A 15544-nucleotide genomic window follows, 5' to 3' on the forward strand; every position below is an offset into this window, starting at 1 on the left:
GATTTCTCACAGAAAAGCAGAAAATGAAATAGTTGAAACAGTGACTGGACATAAAACCAGGCTAAATTTTTGTTCTTATTATTTTTATAGTACCATTAGGGGATTCAATTGTTGACAGACAAGAGTTTTCAGAATAGCCCCATTACCTGGTTCTTTAGTAATCTTCTTCAGAACTGTCACTACTACTAGTGATACAGCCCGATTCATCAACGGCAGGCTCTATCACGCTGTGAGACCTTTCCCGAGTATCTATCAATAATTAATCAGAAAAACAAGTAGTCATTTTTATTGCACCAAATTTTATTTTTAAGTTTTAAAGTTCAAATATAAGTCCACTATTTTCTGCAACTTAAGTAAACTATTTTAATATTCAACTAAATTAATAATTCAATTCTTGCAGCAGGGCCAGTATGCTTTTTCCCTTTAGAATTAAGGTGAAGCCCCACCACAACGCGTTAGGCGTCCATAAAATGGCAATTTGTACTATTACTGGGCTCAATAGCCAGTCTGCGCTTCCTCATGCACTGAGCAAGAGCACAGAAAGGTGACCACCACTGGTTCACAATGCCAACCAATGCACAGAAAGCCAAAATGACCAACTTCTGAGTTATTATCATATTGTCACCAATGTTATTTTCCTGTGCACATGCTCAGCACACATGAAGTAACATTGCAACAACTTGCTTACCCAGAAGTCATCCATTTTAGCCTCTGATCTGCTGCAGTTGAAGCTTGCTCATTTTAGATTTTTTGTAACTGCACCAAATTGCTCTATAACCAAACCTGCACTATAACAGGGCTCTATTTTATTAGATGTATCTGTAAATATTAGGTATCAAGTTCTGGGAGTGTTTTTAATGTGGATTACAAATCAAGAATCAACATGTTGTTGGAAAAACCGTCACCATTTAGAAAAATGAATTATGAAGAAAGGTTTATTCTGAACAGAAGAGGTAATTAAATCACACTGAAGCATCTTACCTTTAAAAATTGGAAGAAATGATTCATCAGACAAATCCTCAAAATAATTAAAATCAAAAGTCACATTTGGATTCTGAAGAAAAATAACAGATGAAAACAGAAATTAAAACCACTTATTGCTTTTTATGTTATCTCAGCTTTTGAGACTTGGAATTCAATTCTACAGAATTATTTTCCCAATAACCCGGTCCCTGCTCAGTACATTTTCATCTCCTCCGCTTCAAAAGTGTACAAGCACCACCCCCACCACTACTAACCTGTACAGTACACAGTGCGCTAGGACTCAGGCTTCTCGTGCTGTTTCCTCAACTTGTGGGTGGAGTGGGCTCCGGTTGTACATTGTGCAGCCCCAGGGAGTGTTGGGATCACGGAAGCGGCATGAGCGGAAAATCCGACTTTGCCCGGCACCTGTGGCCTCACCTGACCTCTTGCCCCAATGCTTGATAAGTGCCGTATTCAGAGCACATGGTTTGTGTGTACATTGTTGGTTTTGATTTAGTGACTGTTGACAAGTATTGTAAACATGCCACCATGGAAAGTCCACTCTCTCCTTACGTGAGAGTGGACTTAATCAAAAACAGTGAGGGCAAAAGTCATAGATAGTTAACTGTGTTCTATGGCATTGGCAGAACACAAGTTGGATGCATTCTCTAAAGGTAGGCTGAATACATGAGAGCTTTTGTTTTAAATGTGATGACTTTATTTTAATGAGATTGCAAATTATGGCTGTTGAATGTTCATCACCCTTGCCCATCACCAATGCCCTTAACATTACATCAGTAACCTGAATCACCTGACCTGTTTCAGTAAGCAGGTCACCTCTGAGTAGGAGAAGTTGGGGCAGACAAGTTTGTAGGGCTATGGGGAGAGCGCGGGGGAGTGAGATTGATTTGGATAGCTCTTTTAAAAGAGCCGGCACAGAATGGCCTCCTTCTGTGCTGTATAATTCTATGATTCTATGACGTAAGTCACTTTTGCCCAGTCCCTTGAGTGACTGGATTAGTGAGGTTCTATTGTACTAATAGGAATGGTAAATCAATTTAGGATTGGATGCTTGTGTAAAATTCAGAAATGATCCATGATTTTGTTTACAACAGCAAAGATGACAACTGAATTACTTCAAAGTTACCTTTGATTTTAGCAGATGCTTCCATGTACTTTTCTTTTCTTTGCACAGTGTTATGACAGGCTCTTCACTTATAATGACACATGTGCACTTGTCTTCCAAAATACAGCCTTGAAGTTCCAAATCTGCTAGGTACAATTTGGCACCAACAAAGGCACTACAATTTAAATGTTTGGTGTCAAAAAGATTTGAGCTCAAAAACGTAACCAGGAACAATTCTGCATATGTAATTCAATACCTCTTCAATCTCACCTGAACACCAGTCTGTATTTACTGAATTCACATACATGTTGTGCAAAATTTCGTAACTTGATATTAAGAACAAGACAATCTTCTTTTTGAAACCAGGTTATTTTAGGGTGAAAACTGCAAAAATATATCAAAGAAGTCAAGTTTAAACAGACTGTCCAATAAGCTTAGTGAACAACTTGATACGCGTAGATTATAAACAATGATTATCACGTATGAAAGCTTAAGTATAAAGGGTGACCTCTTGTGATCCATACTTGATTGAGTTGTCCTCTTTCTAGTGGCATCCATAATACCTGTTCAGAAAATGTACATACATAAACTGATCACATTTATTGCAGTAACATTTTTGGGAAGGGTAGAACAATTTGACAGATTAAATTATAAATTTGAATACATTAGATTTGTTTTATGAAATTAAGAGGATGAAAGCCTAGAGTTTCCAGTGATGTCTATCCATAACTATCATTGATGCCTTCAGTATTGATGTTTTGCGATCAAATAGAAGTTGTTTTTTGTGTTTAAAAAAAACTCAAGATGTTTTTTTAAATCAACTACCTATGTATAATTCACCAATCATCCTTACATATAATTTGGCTCACATTATAAAACATCTCTTTGACTTAAATATGCAGGAAACAAAATGACTTCCAAACCCAGCGAAGGCCTTTGAAACAACTATCAAATAGTACAGATAAAGGGGTAAATACTTTGCATTCAAAGAACTTGTATGTAGTTTCCAAAAAGATTGGCCACAAATCTTAGACTATTAAAATTCTCAAGTGCTTTCAACTTTACAACTGAGAGTTGAGCAGAGCCAAATCTGAATAAACTTGTTTGAATAGAACAGTAAAGATGTAGATGTAATGAGCACTACAAAAGCCATATCTCTAAGATTTTAATTTTTTCAAAAAAATCTGAGAAACTATATTACAGTTCTCACTTTGTACCAACAGAATAAAGTTCTGTAAAGTCGTACCAGAATTTTCTTGATTGAGGGTTGTATCATTTTCCAGGCACTGCTGTGCAGTATTTAAATTTGCCAGGGAAAACTTCAAATTACTCATGAGTTTGTATGAAACTTCCTGGCAAGGTATGCTTGATAAAAGCCTAAAAACATTGAAGAAGACATCATTTCATATTTACTTTCTAATGCAGTTTATTTAGTTACAATTAACGCCCAATGTGTTACATCTAAAGTAATTTATTTTACTATATTTTCCTTGGTTATAGAATGCTCTCTGCACAAGCAGAAATCACTTATCATCGTTTTTCAGACTGTAGCAATACATACCTGTCAACAGTCAAATTAAGTTCACTTGCCAGCATCAAGTTCAAATTCTGTGGTTTGCCACTCAGGTGACACAACGTTTTCAGAACATTTTCCAAAACCTAAGAACAGGTTTTAACATGAATTAAGCACTGTCACTGGTTGTGAACCAGGATTTTTTCAAAATTCCATACTGTATTTTTGTATTAAATACATTTAGATGCATTAAACTATAATGACAATACAATTTAAATCATGAATGGATCACACTAAAATGTCATATTAGCACAGAGGTTATGCAAGAGTTTTAGAAACCTATTTAGAGACCTATTCTCTGCACAACAATGCTTAATTTTCTCTGTATAACTCACAAGTTTAGTACAGACAAACAGTCTGATCATACCTCTCCTCTTGCAGACTCATGAAGCTTTGTGCAAAGATGCCCAATAATTTGTTGGTCTTCAACCTCTTTACAAGCCCTGCAAAAGTACTAGGCTTAGTAAATGTATAAATTTGTGCATGAAATAGCATATTGTGTTAGAAAATCAATCTCAAATTACAATGGCATATAATTAATTCTCCTAACCCCCAAAACTAAAATATAATGAATGATGCCCTCAGAAAATAACTTGGGATAAATTACTGACAAAAATAACTAAAAATAATAGGCAAACATATGGCTCTGTGTTCTTCAGAACTTTGGCTAAAAAGTAGCTTTCGTGCTAATTATTAGGTAGGTAAGAACAATTATACTTTTTCCTGTGTGGATATAGGGAGGGGAAAGCAAAGTCTGCTTTCTAAATTCTTAAAAGCAGATGTTTTGATGGCAACAGGTTAAAAGAGAACTTCACAGAATACAACCACTTCCTGCTCTATGCAGAATTATCATTTTTAAATCATTCCCCCCTCTTGCGTTAGGTTATACAGATAATAATAATAATAATAATAATAATAATCCTTGCATTTGATATAGCGCTTTTCACGTCGGGAGGACGTCCCAAAGCGCTTCACAGAACACACTGTAAAGTGAATTGACTGTATATTTGTGGGCGAACGCGGCAGCCAATTGCGCACAGCAATGTCCCACAAACAGTCGTGGATTGAAAATGACCAATTTATTATTGTTTTTGGTTTTGGAGGGAATATTATTAGGCTCTGTGTGGAGTAAGGAAACTTGCCCAAGGTTTCGCCCTGCCTGGAATTGAACTCAGGTCTCTAGCTTGCAAAGCGAGTGCTCAACCACTGAGCTACAGGACTCCACATAAACATAGTCTGAAAATATCTGATAACAAAACAGTTTAAAAACTTCCACCCTCAAGTACAGGGGGTGGGGGGAGTGGAATAATATCAAGGTAGGTTTTTTGCTTGCGACAAAAACATTTAAAATAGTCTGAACTGTTGAGGTAAGGTGATTTTGTGTTACACAATTTTACAGCCTTTTAAAGGAACATAATTATTCTGTTGGCACAGTACCAACAGTCGTTCTTTATACCTGTCTGAGAAAAGAAGTGCAGCCAATGCTCCAACAGCAGCTTCCCATATTCTATCTTCAGCTGGTGTTTTTAACAACCAACATAAGTGTTTCAATGCATCAGTGTCAGCAATAGCTGAGCGCAAATCACTGTTTTCAGCTAGAATCCCAAGTGCAATACAAACAGATTCTTGTAACATTGAATCGGTTGACTCTAAGACCAAAAGGAAAAGCATGAAAAAGTGTTCAATTAGCACTTTCCTCCAAAATTTTAATTATAACATTGAACAAAGCTCTGAAAAGAGGGTGAATAGATAATAATAATCCTTGCATTTGATATAGCCCTTTTCACGTCTGGAGGACGTCTCAAAGCACTTCACAGAATAGACTGTAAAGTGAATTGACTTTTTTTGTGGCTGAAAAGCAGCAGTCAATTGCGCACAGCAGTATCCCACAAACAGTCGTGGATTGAAATGACAAATTTATTATTTTTTCTTGAGGGATTATTTTCAGGATGTGGAGTAAGGAAACTTGCCCAAGGTTTCACCCTGCCGGGAATTGAACCCAGGTCTCTCACTTGCAAAATATTTATATTAAACATAAAATGATTCTGTCTCACCGTGGAGAAGGTTCACAAGGGTGGAAATTCCCCTTTCTTCTATGATTTCATCAAATTTTCTGAAAAGAAAGACTCCTAATTTTAATATTTTATAATTTAAAAAAATTAGAGAAAGAGTGATTACAAAGTAGCCAAAACATTTAAGTGCAAGATTGTACTGAATTAATTACATTTCAGGTTTGTATAAAACTATGACTTTCAAAGCATCTAAAGCACTTTCAAGTGATTTAAAATGTAACATCTATAAAATAGGATTTGATCGATTATCTATTAACCTCTAAAAATAGGGTTCAATTTTCCTAGGCACCTCTGTAAAATTACCAAAGTACAAATAAATGTCAACAGGCAGATATCCAATTCAGAGTGAGCCTGTCTGTATAACTGCTAAAGGCTAAAGCAGGAGAAGCCTTTGAATTGACATTCCCAATAGATTTTACCATTATTATGCTCTTTTCTCCTCATCGACCACAAGCTTAGTCTCTCTCCAAAACACACAATCCTAATACTCAGCACAGGTTTGTTAGGATTAAACTGCAACTTTACTGCCATCTTGTGTTACTCCGGTGCAAAACCTGCACTGTACTGATGTGCAATCAATTAAACCTCGTTCTGCGTAGGCTCAACACATAGCTCACCTTATATTCAGCTTTGCCATATACATTATAGCAGCTACAAGATCAGCTTGTTCTGTTGGTGCAGGTAAGAATCTCAGCAGCCTACACATGTAGCGCATATCACCCAATTCCGATGCATAATCCACAGGGTATTGCAGCACTTTGTTTTTTATCTCTTCCAGTATTGTTGCCCTTAATGAAGAGGCTTTAAAATAAAATGCACACATTTATTCAGCTCTTAAAATTAGCATCAAAAGTGTTCATCAATTTTATATTCACATATGCACTTACAATTTTTATTGCCCAAAAGAGCATAGACTGAAGAACACAGGCCTGCAACCGAGTTGCTTTGGCTATTTTCTGCAGCCGCTTCAGGAAATAACTGATTTAAAGTTGTAGGCGTCCCTCGACCTTGCCCTTTAGATATAATCCATTCTGATAGCTTCACAAAACTTTCATTAGAAAGATCTTGCATATCCACATGGTAACACACTGCACAAGCTACAAAAGGATTTTAAAAAAGCCTTTAAACATGCATTTCATCATTTTATTGAGATATTTTACTAAAAAAAATTATCACAAAGTTCGCTACACTATCAATTTCAACGCTTATCAAATCAAAAGTTAAAACTAGGACATGTGCAGCTGTTTAGTACAATATTCATTCTTTTATTACAAGCTTGAGTACTACCTGTATGCCATTAAGACCATTTATAAAAAAAAATATTTTTTCCCTTTTTTGAAGTTAAGAAAATCTGCACATTCTGCAATTATTAGAATTTTTAGCAAGGAAACTGGGAATCCCTAAATGATTTAAAATGTATAACTGTATATAATTTATTTTAAAAAAATTGAAGAATATGAACAGTTGACCAAAGAGAACAATAAGGTATATCCAAGGCAATATCACAGGAAATAAAAAGATTCATCAGTTTCTCCAACATTATTGGTATTAAATCCAAATAAATATTTTGAAAAACACTTTAGCCTGACCTGAATTAAAAAAAAACTCCAGGTGTCGTCAATTAATATTAACTCACTTTCAGCATTTTTACTTTGTTTGATAACTTTAGCTTGAAGTTTCTTGCCCTTAAAGGTGATCTGCATGGATTTGTTACCCTCCAGCTCACATCTATCTCCCACAGGCTCTGTTCCATTCAGAGAACACCAGATAGCCTACAATATCAAACAAGTATAATTTTTACTAATCTATTTTCACAAACATTCATAGTCGACAATATAGCCAAACATGATACTTTAAAAATAGCAGAAATAGTTTAAAACTAAAAGCAAATTTCTAGTTGATTAATAAATGTACATTTACAATAAAGTTAGTGAATTTAAAATGTGTGTCAAGAGGCATCAGAGTTCTTATCCTATTGAGAATTGTTGGTAAAGATGTTCATAATTGAAAGTTTTCTCTTTTTAATTTACCCAATGTTATAATACAAGTTACCATTTTCAAAATCAATGTACAGGTATTCAATGCACTTTGAGTTAAAGAATTGAACTGACCTGAAAAGGAAGGTTAAAATCAGCTTTGGCTAAATGTTTAATTTTGTTCAGGGAAACCCAATTGCAAGAACCAGAATCCATATTGAACACCTGATATTCTCCTTTGGTCTCAGCAGATGACAGGATCTTTCCTCTATACCACCTAAGGATTTTTTAAAAATATGTAAAGCTGAAAAGGGTTATCTAGGAGGCACAATTACAGAAAAGCAAAGGAATAATAATAGTATCCAGCCAAGGTTTATATGCGTGCATGCAGAAAAGGGAGCAGAGGGGAAGAGAAGCTTTGGGGAAAGATAAGAGAAATGCTGACAATATATTAGTTACCTCTTCTCAGTTCCACTGAATGCCAAGCACAAATCACCAACAGCTGGTGAAATAAAAGCTTCTTTTTCTATAGCAGTTTGGTTAATCTCATCCTCCAAAGTACAGAGTCTATTTAGCAACACAAAAAGGTGTTGAAATTTAGAAAATGTAATCTACATAAAACATTTAAACACTTGAAAAAATAACACATTTCTGCAACAATATAGATTTTCTTACTTTTTCTGAGTCGCTACTAGTTGCACATAAAAGTCATGTGGATTGGAAAATTCAGATATAATGACTGAATGGTAATTTCCATTATCCTCCAGTATGGAATATTTTAACTCTTTACTGTTGAGTTGTAAAAAAAAGTTAACATCTGCATTAAGTTTAATTTCATTCATAGCTACCTTGAACATAATTCAAACCATCTAAATTAAGGCTGTCAAGTTACCATTTGTATTTGCTGAATCTGGTGTTTTTCAAGTTCACATGAATTTAAGGGTGGCCAAGTATTTCATCACTGTTATGATAGGAAAATGTTTTGATCCAACATTCCCTCCCTAACCAGTGAGTTTCTAGTTTTGGCCAAGTTTCACGGCAAGTTGCTGGACACAACCAGAGTTAAAAGAATATAAAGAAATGAAAATAAATCTTATTTCATAAAATGCAGAGCAATTGAGAGAGGTATTACAGATGGGGACTTCAAATTGCAGAATAAATTGAGGGGGGGAAAAAAAAGTTAAAAGCAAAAAAAGGTTCATCTTTAAAACATTGACCTCACAAATGTATCAACTACACAGATTTCCAAATGTATTTTACTGCTATTGATTACCATTAAAAAATAAAAATTAAGATTTATGGTGTACAAACTAATTAATTGGAATGTTGTGTTAATTTCATAGCAACCTACTCAGAATCCGCATTGGATAAACTAGGACCCGCTCTCTGATAGAGTGATTTTAGCTTTTCAATGTGCTCTGGATTATCAGTTCCAAATCCAGAGTTCATGATCTCTGAGCGAACATTATATTCAGTTATTGTAGTTTTCACATCAGCCAGCTTTATCACACGGACCTTAGTAACAGAGACAAGATGTTAGAACAAAATATTAATAACTATTTGGTTTTGGATTGCATTGTATAAAAAATATGGCACCTCAGATCTACACAACAGTATACTCTTAATGCACATAGAACTCTACATTTTACAGCAACTTGTTTTTAATCTTTGAAGAAATTAAATCAAGTTCCACAAGAATAAATAGAAATTCTCCAATATTGCAACATGTTCAACATCACCAATTAAACATTTCTAACTTAAAAAGGTACAATGGAGAGTCCAAAGCCCACAAATATTAAATCTTACATATATTTTGCACTTTACTCAGTAGCCAGAAGATTAATACTGTAAATAATGAAGCAAGCGGCTCCTCACACTCACCACAGGATCCAGCCATAGTGTGTTACCAACAGCAAAGACAATTTTAGCTTCATGTAGTTTACCAGTGATTTTTTGTTTGATAGGTCTCGAAATCTGGTTTAAAATCAGATATTAAGTTTTGGTTAAAACAGAACTACACAGAAAATAACACTTTTCTGTGGCACAAAAACTCAAACAAAATGAATGGGTATGAAGCAAAAATGATTAATCTTGTAAGTTCAGTATCAGAACACGAGTATATAACAATTCTTCAAACTTTCATAGCTTACCTGTGGATTCCAGTCCATTTCATTGTCAATAGGTTTCACTCTACATACGACAAATTCCACAGCCTGCATTGGCAAAAGCTGAAAGTGTGCAGGCAGCTGGAGCAGCTGGTTCTGCCTGACTAGTGCCATTTGACCACAGTCGATGTACTTTACTTCTACATTGCTGAAAACTGTATCGTCAACTTCCTCTGGCAATGATATTAACTGCACCCTTTAAAACAGAACAGAAAAATGCTACTGAAGTTTTCTTCCCCTCTCTTAGTGTGACGGTAATGACTCTTGCTGGAATACAGTTCAACGAGGTCTATAGATTTTCTTGTACCTCACTCACGTGGCCATTCTTCATTAAGGAGTCAGGCTCTGCCACTGTTAAGTGCTCTGAGATGCTACCCTGTGTAGAGGGCGCTATATAAGTGCAAGTTGTTGTTGTTAAGCAGCCAAGTCAATAAGATTAGAAGGTTACTCAACCTTGGGACATTACATCAGTCTCATCCTATCCTTACCTGATATCCACATGGACATTGTTCAGCAGAGGATGACAATACAATAATCAAAAGTGGGTTTAGTTCACTTTAGCTTACTGCAATCCACAGAACAGACAAGTGAATTTGGTTCACAGCCCATTATATCTAACTCTAAAGATTAACGGATTATTTGTAAATGCATGTAATTCGTGGAAAGGATTAAACCTCACCTTCAAAATTTGTTTGGATCCTAGTTACATTTAACTGGCTAGAGCAAAATATACAAACTGCCTTAGGATTCACTGTAAAGTGGAATGACTATGTATCTGTGGGCAAATAGACTCAGTGCAAATTGACTTTTTCAGCTTATTGGCAGAAATCCATTGATGGGGGCTGGGAGGATGAAGATGCCAACATATTTACATAATGTAGATAGAATTCTTTCAATACATGCATGATTTTTGACAAACATTTATGTTTATAAAACAGTTTATGAAATTGCTAATTCACTTACTTTCAACATGCTTTTCTAGTAGATATTTACAAAGTATAAAAGAGGGAAAACACCTTTTAGAACCTAATCTGCTATGTATTTACTAGATTTCTGTACTTTTAGGGTCTTGTTGATAGCTGCAAAATAAATGCCTCTTTTTACCTGCTATATGTGCTTTCCTCAATTCCATAAAGAGCAGACACTTGCAGTTGTTTAGCTGGTTGTCTATGACTCTCATCCGCATAGAAGTCTGTCAGATCTTTCAACATCTTCAGATAGTTCTCCTCCATTGAAACTGGGGAATTCGTCCACTTCTTTCTGTGACTTATTATTCGTCCAAAATAGCGGGAAGCCTCTTTGACACACATTGGAATAATCTAGACAAATTTAAATTTACTGGATGTGAGAAAAATAATCTATTCCATCCCCTACAAACGTACTTCATTGGGAGAATCTTAATTTTTCGAAGAAAGGTATTCTCCACACATTCAGAAGAAAGCACTGGCCAACCAACAGAAAATAAATCACTTGTTTCAATCTACACTTGCTTATCATCTGAAATATTATTGATTTTGTGTTGTTCACTCAATCATCTTTTCCTGTATACAGAAAGGTGCCTCCCATGAATTTATGCAGTAGTTATTTTCTACAAGAGAATGCAGATCAAATGATTAATACTGTGTGCAACTGGCATAAGAAATAAAAATGCAGAGCAGATCCATCAGGATCTAAAAGGAGGCACAGAGGCTAACAATTTGGTCTTGGATGAAGGGTCACATGCAAACATTAAGATCAAACAGAGTCAGCATTTCCGATATACCACTCACACATGCCATGTTCAGCAGATTCCAGAATATCCTACTACACAGAGAAAAATGACAAAAATTAAATGAATACATTAAAAGTAAATTCATTCTCAAGAGAACACATCAAAATAAGGACAATTTTACCTCAATATATCCTGTTGATGGTAAGTTATTTCCAATTGTAAGACATCGTAGCTTATCTACAACTGGGTGAAGCCGATGACGATCGTTACAAAATTTTCTATTTCTATAAACACATAATACAAATATTAGTTGACTATTCAGTATGTTAAATGCATAAATTCCAATCTACACAATTAGTGTTAGTTCATTGTTGCATGAATCTTTACAGAATGCAACATTAATATACTAAAACAGCCCCTTGTGACATCACCCCCGACATGAAAGGCACTAAGTAAATACAATTTATTGTAGTTTCGTAACTTTAACCCTACTGAACAAACCATCGGTAATTCTACATACCTGCATACTCCTTGCATCTTCAGGTATTTACATAAAGATTTTTCATAATTTTCTTTGTCGTTCAAACCAGCAGTAAATTCATACAATTCTGTAGGAATCTTAGCCTCTGTTCTTTCTAAGTAGCGCAGAATAGCAGCTGCCTGATGTGCATTTTTATCAGTCATTAGTGCAATTGATTGTCTTTGAGGAGTTAATCCCTGGTGGTAAGAGTTCATTTGCGTTAGTACAATAGAGCTTCATTTGTGCTGAATAATAATAATCCTTGCATGTGATATTGCGCCTTATCACATCTTTGAGATGTCTCAAAGCATATACTGTAAAGTGAATTGACTGTATATTTTGTGAGTGAAACATGGCAGCCAATTGGGTACAGCAGTGTCCCCCAAACACACGTGGATTGAGTGACCAATCTATTATTACCCCCGGAAAAACGATCCTCCACTCAAGTAATAACTGGATTCCTATTTACTGCTAGATAAGCAGAAGCATGTGTAATAAGGAAACTTGCCCTACTGTTCTCTAGCAGGTAAAAACAAATGTAATACACTTTAAAAAAAAGTGCTTTATTTTAATTTAAAGCATATGTAAAGCAAACTCACATACTCATTGTCATAAAAAATTCAGCTATGGTAAAAATCAGAAAGTGATCTTTTGGATCTTTTTCATTAACAAAGAACACTTTCCCACAATAACACAACTCATTACTTACCTCTACAATAAGATTCTCAAAATTGTCAACCATGCAACACAGGCGAGCTCCAAATGTCTTCCAAGAAGAAGGGAAACCATAATGGACTACACAGGTGGCATCTGTGATTCTTAAGGCCTGAATACATTCATCAGTCGTAACTGTCAGGCAAATTCATATTTAAATTAGGATTTCTAAATGCATAAAAACGTCTCAATTAATTGAAGTATCATGTGATGGTATCTGGAACTACTTGGATCACTAGCAATGTGGCTAAACAACAGTTTGACTATATCAAATGGTCAAATACTAATCTTTCTTTGTAGAAATGAGCAACTAATGAAAATACCATTACGTGTGAGGGGTGCTTTATAAATGCAAGTTGTTATTGTAGTTACTATATATATTAAAAATATGCCTGTGCATATTTAAAATTGAAGTGTTAAAATGCTCACCCAATATTACATGTGTGCCAGGACTGAATTCCTTATTCCACTGATCTACGGTATTGCTAAACTGAAATTTCTGTTCCCCATGGATCTTCATACAGTAATTGGAATTACTGTCCAAAGCCTAAAATGAAAGTTGTGAAAAAGTCACTATGTCAAATGCAATAATTAGTCTTAGAACAATTGCACTGTTTAATTATCCTTAATAAAGTACTTTATCAAGCTCATAACTAAATGGAGGAGATAAACCATGAATTTTTCTGTCACAATAATTTGCAAAGAAGCACAACAATGCATTTCAACACAATTTAACAGCTGCATTGAATGTCTGAACAAAAACAGAATGATACGCCAAGCATTTTTTATAAAGTGGCACAAGGTACTGTACAAGAAAAGGAATCTAACTTAATTGTAAGTATATAACTCAATTAATTCATAAGTTTGATTATTCAAAATACGCTTCCGTAAAAAAAAAGTAACCAAACAGAGGCACAAGGATTTTATCTGCACAAATACCTACTTTGAACACATGGTCCACCTCCTCAGCACAACTAGCAAAGATTACAGTCTTCAGGGATGTCTCAGAGGCAAAGTCCAAAATACTTAGCAAAACTGATGTTTTGTCACAATCCAAACAAAGATGTATCATCTAGTAACAAAAAAAACCTTAAAACAGATTTTCTTATTGCAAATAATAGTGATAGAAAAAGTTTCCAGTCAAACTCTAATTAGAAAACAAAATATTACAAACTACAAAATTATCTCAGCACCACAATAAGCAATGTACTTTAATGACACAAAATGGAATTTTCTTCTCTGTGATGCTTGAGATTACTGCCAAATACCACAATTTTCCTTTATAATACTAAATATTTTTCAGCAGACTTTGGGTTATAATTGACATTTTGATCAAAAGATCAAAAAGCAATGCTATATTATCAGTAAACTGGAGATAGTAAACAAAGATTTTCATATAGTTGGAGCACTGGCAGAAACTTGCACTACCCAAAATGAAATTAAAAGGAATTATTGCTCTTAAGACAGAATAAATGTTCACCATCAGTATTTATGTGACAATTCTAATAAATGCTAAGTGTGTGGCTAACATCGTTTCAATATATGTAGCAGAGCAAAAAAAGCTACAAGATGAATATATTTTTTTAAAAAAATCAGAATACGAATTGACATTAAATCTTCTACGGTAGTATAAGAGGATACAGAAAAGGGGTCAATGTATTTTTCAAATGGTTCTTTTAATACATTACATTCTGCTATACTAGCAAAGACTTTTCTTTTTAGAAAAGGTAATGGATATGTTATGACATACAAAGATGGCATCAGCATTAAATGACTCAGACCTAGCCACACGTCCCCAATACAAACCTGATGCACATTTCCATATAGTGCGGCCTCTTCCATGGCTGTTATGATAATATATGGATCACTTGGGGTTTTTTTAACCAGACATTCCATGCTCTTCGTCCAATGTGTTCCAACAGCTATCAGTTGTTGTGGTGTTGATTCTCTCTCTGGAACACTGATGGCCTCTTTGTAGCACTGTAAGATTGTAGCCATCTACATTTACAATAAAATAGGTTAGTTTCACACTTTGTATCAGAAAATATAGTCTCTTAAATTACACATTTATGTTCGCTTAATCAACATATAATGTTCAAGTTTGTGAGGACAGCAGTCAATCACATCACAAAATCTGAAATAAATAAAATCAAACAATAATATTGGATAATACCAGCAATGTCCACATATGCATTATTTCCTAATATTAGTCCTGGGAAAGAAATTAACTTTCCTTTTCCAACTCTAACTAATTCCAAGGATGGATAAGTCTTCCTTCATAGCTCAAGTCTGAGTCTTCCTATTGTGGACACTCAGTAGAATAAACAATACCAACGCTCTCTAGTTTTTGTTCAGCAATTCCATATTGAGACAAGTGAAATCAGAAGCTTACTGTGAAGAGGTGGAATTACCACTCCATAGTAACATGAATCAGTCAGTGTTTCAATGCTCAGCCTCAGGAAAAGAGAAGGGAGTTTCTCCTGGTGTCCAGGCCACCAATTCACCAAATAAACTAGTCATTCACCTTATCGCACTTCGTGAGACCTTGGTGGTCTATTTGGCTGTTTACAGGCACGACACATTACCTGTGGCGTGCTTTCAGATGTTTGGTTACACGTTCTAAACCTGGAGGTTTTTTTCTTTGACATCTATTATCCACCTTTATACTTGTTTGACCATGTAAACAGTCTACTCAAGATAGTTTTTTTTTCTTGGCTTCAACTA

At 35.0% G+C, this 15544-nt stretch overlaps 1 protein-coding gene across 1 annotated transcript in view; it reads right to left on the reverse strand.

Moving 5' to 3' along the window:
• Positions 1 to 15544, reverse strand: part of tdrd12 (tudor domain containing 12) — a 33415-nt gene that overhangs the window by 3745 nt on the left and 14126 nt on the right. The window contains exons 16-41 of the mRNA XM_007889573.2: positions 14627 to 14818; positions 13764 to 13892; positions 13250 to 13367; positions 12816 to 12955; positions 12107 to 12303; positions 11768 to 11870; positions 10980 to 11194; positions 9861 to 10071; positions 9592 to 9684; positions 9062 to 9225; positions 8386 to 8499; positions 8170 to 8277; positions 7846 to 7987; positions 7371 to 7506; positions 6622 to 6831; positions 6352 to 6535; positions 5717 to 5775; positions 5119 to 5311; positions 4030 to 4105; positions 3651 to 3748; positions 3336 to 3466; positions 2598 to 2652; positions 2360 to 2473; positions 2111 to 2264; positions 982 to 1054; positions 147 to 249 (exon numbers count right to left, since the gene is read on the reverse strand). Coding sequence (XP_007887764.2) covers positions 155 to 249; positions 982 to 1054; positions 2111 to 2264; positions 2360 to 2473; positions 2598 to 2652; positions 3336 to 3466; positions 3651 to 3748; positions 4030 to 4105; positions 5119 to 5311; positions 5717 to 5775; positions 6352 to 6535; positions 6622 to 6831; positions 7371 to 7506; positions 7846 to 7987; positions 8170 to 8277; positions 8386 to 8499; positions 9062 to 9225; positions 9592 to 9684; positions 9861 to 10071; positions 10980 to 11194; positions 11768 to 11870; positions 12107 to 12303; positions 12816 to 12955; positions 13250 to 13367; positions 13764 to 13892; positions 14627 to 14818 — 3504 coding nt within the window. The 3' untranslated portion in view covers positions 147 to 154. The remainder of the gene's footprint in view (positions 1 to 146; positions 250 to 981; positions 1055 to 2110; positions 2265 to 2359; positions 2474 to 2597; positions 2653 to 3335; positions 3467 to 3650; positions 3749 to 4029; positions 4106 to 5118; positions 5312 to 5716; positions 5776 to 6351; positions 6536 to 6621; positions 6832 to 7370; positions 7507 to 7845; positions 7988 to 8169; positions 8278 to 8385; positions 8500 to 9061; positions 9226 to 9591; positions 9685 to 9860; positions 10072 to 10979; positions 11195 to 11767; positions 11871 to 12106; positions 12304 to 12815; positions 12956 to 13249; positions 13368 to 13763; positions 13893 to 14626; positions 14819 to 15544) is intronic.

Source organism: Callorhinchus milii, unplaced genomic scaffold, assembly GCF_018977255.1.
Source record: "Callorhinchus milii isolate IMCB2004 unplaced genomic scaffold, IMCB_Cmil_1.0 Scaffold14, whole genome shotgun sequence".
NCBI classification, from domain to species: domain Eukaryota; kingdom Metazoa; phylum Chordata; class Chondrichthyes; order Chimaeriformes; family Callorhinchidae; genus Callorhinchus; species Callorhinchus milii.